Below are 2,624 nucleotides of genomic sequence, written 5' to 3' on the forward strand. Positions count from 1 at the left end.
TCTGTGTCTGGAGGTGTATTCCTGATGTATCCGTGGAGAGAGATGTACTCTTCCGCCGTCGTGGATCTCAGTGTATGGTATAGAGCCCACACCTCACTCCAAGTCAGGATTGCTGTGGGCGGTGTCAAACTTCGGTTTTTGGGTCAAGATAAAAAGCAATGGATATCTTGTTTTTCTCATTTGAACATACTTCTCAGTTGATCATTTTTCTTGACTCTCTGTGTTGATATCTGTGCATTAGACTAAACATCCACTTGTCCTAGTCTTCACAGATTGGCCTCAGTAGTAGAACCTTTCCAAAATTCAGCCTTTTCAAACAGATTGGCCAGAATTTTGGTTACCTCTCTAACCTCTCTGCTCATCCAAACTTCTGAGTTTGTAGTCAGCCTTCTCCAGGATTCGAGAGTATGTAGTGATCTATAAGTCAGAATACTTGGTGAAACAGGCAATTGGAGTTTATCACCTAGCTCACTGTGCACTGAACTGGGGAGAGGAGCTGTGGCAAATGCCTGCATGCTACTTCAAACCCTGTGCCTTCTGCACCATGATTTAGCTCTCTGTAGTCCCCAGGCACAAATGCAAATTTTGGGTTTCATCAGCTGTCAAGGACAGGTTAGTTAGAAGCCAATTCCTCAGGCAGAGCTGGAAAAGATGAAGGTCCAGATGTGCTATCTCATTCCTTTCATGGAGAAACTGGGAGTTGCTCACTCTTCATTAAGCTAAGGGAAGACCTGTGAGAAGTGCTGGTACAGATTCATAACTGCCACTTCATTTCTGTTATCCTAGGAGATTGGAAATCCTAGGCCTCCCAGAGGCAGGTAAATTGGAAGCTGGACCCTGGACTAGCATTTGCAAAATCAAAAATCTAGATTGTGGATCAAACTCCTTGCTCCTCCAGGAGAAGCTGGGAGTTGAGTGTTCCCTTCAAATTGTATGGTCCTCTGCTGCATGGATTTTATCACAGGAATGTGTCTTAGTTTTCCCTGCCACTTAGGATTTTGGCATTTTCTCACTTGCCTTGAATGCAGAACTTCTCATCTACTGTTTCTATTTTGAATCGAAGGAGCTGATACACACATAGTTGTTAATTCAGTGTGTCTGTGGAGGGACGGAGAGGTCAAGATGGCCTATTCCACTCTCTTACTAATATCACTGCAGTGTTTCCAAATTGTATGTGTTGGGCTTGTTTGCTTTTCTATTTTCAGTTTTAAGGAAAAGCAATTATTGATTTTCATCTTTATCATTACTATTATTGCTATGTAATTTTAAAATTCCCCTCAGCACACTTTTGTGTCATCTCATAAATCATATAAAACTTTAATTATCATGGTTTTATTTTCATTCAATTCAAAATATTCAGTTTTCTCTTTTGATTTCTTCTTTATCCGTGAAGTACTAAAAAAATTAGCTGAATTCTATGAAGATGTCTAGTAGGTGACAGAATTGTACTTTTCCAAGTTTAGTTATTCATGGTTTGAAGGATCAGTATTTTGTCCTTAGTAAAATGAATGGATGTATTCATCTTTGTCATCTTCGTTGAACTCCATGTACTGATATGGCTTTAAGCACCCAGTTTTGATGATAGCATTTCAAATTCTCAGAGACAAAGGCTGGGGTAACAATGGTGGAAGATTCTGTGATCGTCACCTGATCTGTGTTCTGGGTTGTGTAAGAGATCCAGACTAGACAATACTTTCATCAAGTCCCAGGAAAGGAAACCCATTGCTAAAAGATTTCTGACATGCTGTGGGATTCCAGATCCTTTAGACAAACAGATTTCTAATAATTTCCTAGAAGGAATTTGGAGTATTTTAAATCTTGCTTTGTTCTAGAAAACAGAAATCAAGTGTTTTGGTTTAATATCTTTGGAAACTCATAGTTTTGTTTTGTTTTGTTTTTTTTTTTTCTCTTACACACGACCTTAAATGATTAGAAGTTTTCTTGGTTTATAGTCATAAGTGACTCCCCTTTTTTTGCATCATTACCTTATTTGGGTCCTTATGAAATGTGTATCAAATATATGCTTACCTTTTCTTTATGCTTTCTCCCTTTTAGAAACATGTTCAAAATCCAATATAAGGATTGAGAATGGATTTTTGTCTGAATCTACCTTTACGTATCCCCTAAATAAACAAACAGAATATAAGTGTAAACCAGGATATGTAACAGCAGATGGTAAGACATCAGGGTTAATTACATGTCTGAAAAATGGATGGTCAGCTCAACCTGTATGCATTAGTAAGTAATTCATTATCTTAGTATTCTTTATCTTGATGATAACTATACAGAAGTATTAACTTTGTTCTTTTGTCCTTTTTTCTTTCTTTTTTAAATTTTTTTGCTGGGGCAGGGTCATATGAAGTGTTTTGTGGTTCCATGGCTGTATTTGAAAAGATCAATTACAAAGCTTTGAAAAATGTATCTTTTTTTTTTTGCCTTTAATGATTAATTACTAGTGGATTAGAATATCATTGTACTATTTAGTTCAACGTTTTGTCACTTTAAAACATCCTGTGACTAAAATATAATTTTGCTAAGAGCCTTACCTCTCTTCCGGGATAAATTCATTTATTTTCAGTTGAGACCTTTGTGCTGATTGCATCTGCTTTTATTTTAGGAGACTC

The 2,624-nt window shown here is 37.0% G+C and overlaps 1 protein-coding gene across 1 annotated transcript in view; it reads left to right on the forward strand.

Moving 5' to 3' along the window:
- Positions 1–1,985: 1,985 nt before the first annotated feature.
- LOC104990904 (complement factor H-like) overlaps positions 1,986–2,624 on the forward strand; it is a 10,537-nt gene continuing 9,898 nt past the window's right edge. Inside the window, exon 1 of the mRNA XM_010843223.1 lies at positions 1,986–2,238. Coding sequence (XP_010841525.1) covers positions 2,001–2,238 — 238 coding nt within the window. The 5' untranslated portion in view covers positions 1,986–2,000. The remainder of the gene's footprint in view (positions 2,239–2,624) is intronic.

The sequence above is a fragment of the Bison bison genome, unplaced genomic scaffold (assembly GCF_000754665.1).
Source record: "Bison bison bison isolate TAMUID 2011002044 unplaced genomic scaffold, Bison_UMD1.0 scf7180017847418, whole genome shotgun sequence".
Lineage (NCBI taxonomy): Eukaryota > Metazoa > Chordata > Mammalia > Artiodactyla > Bovidae > Bison > Bison bison.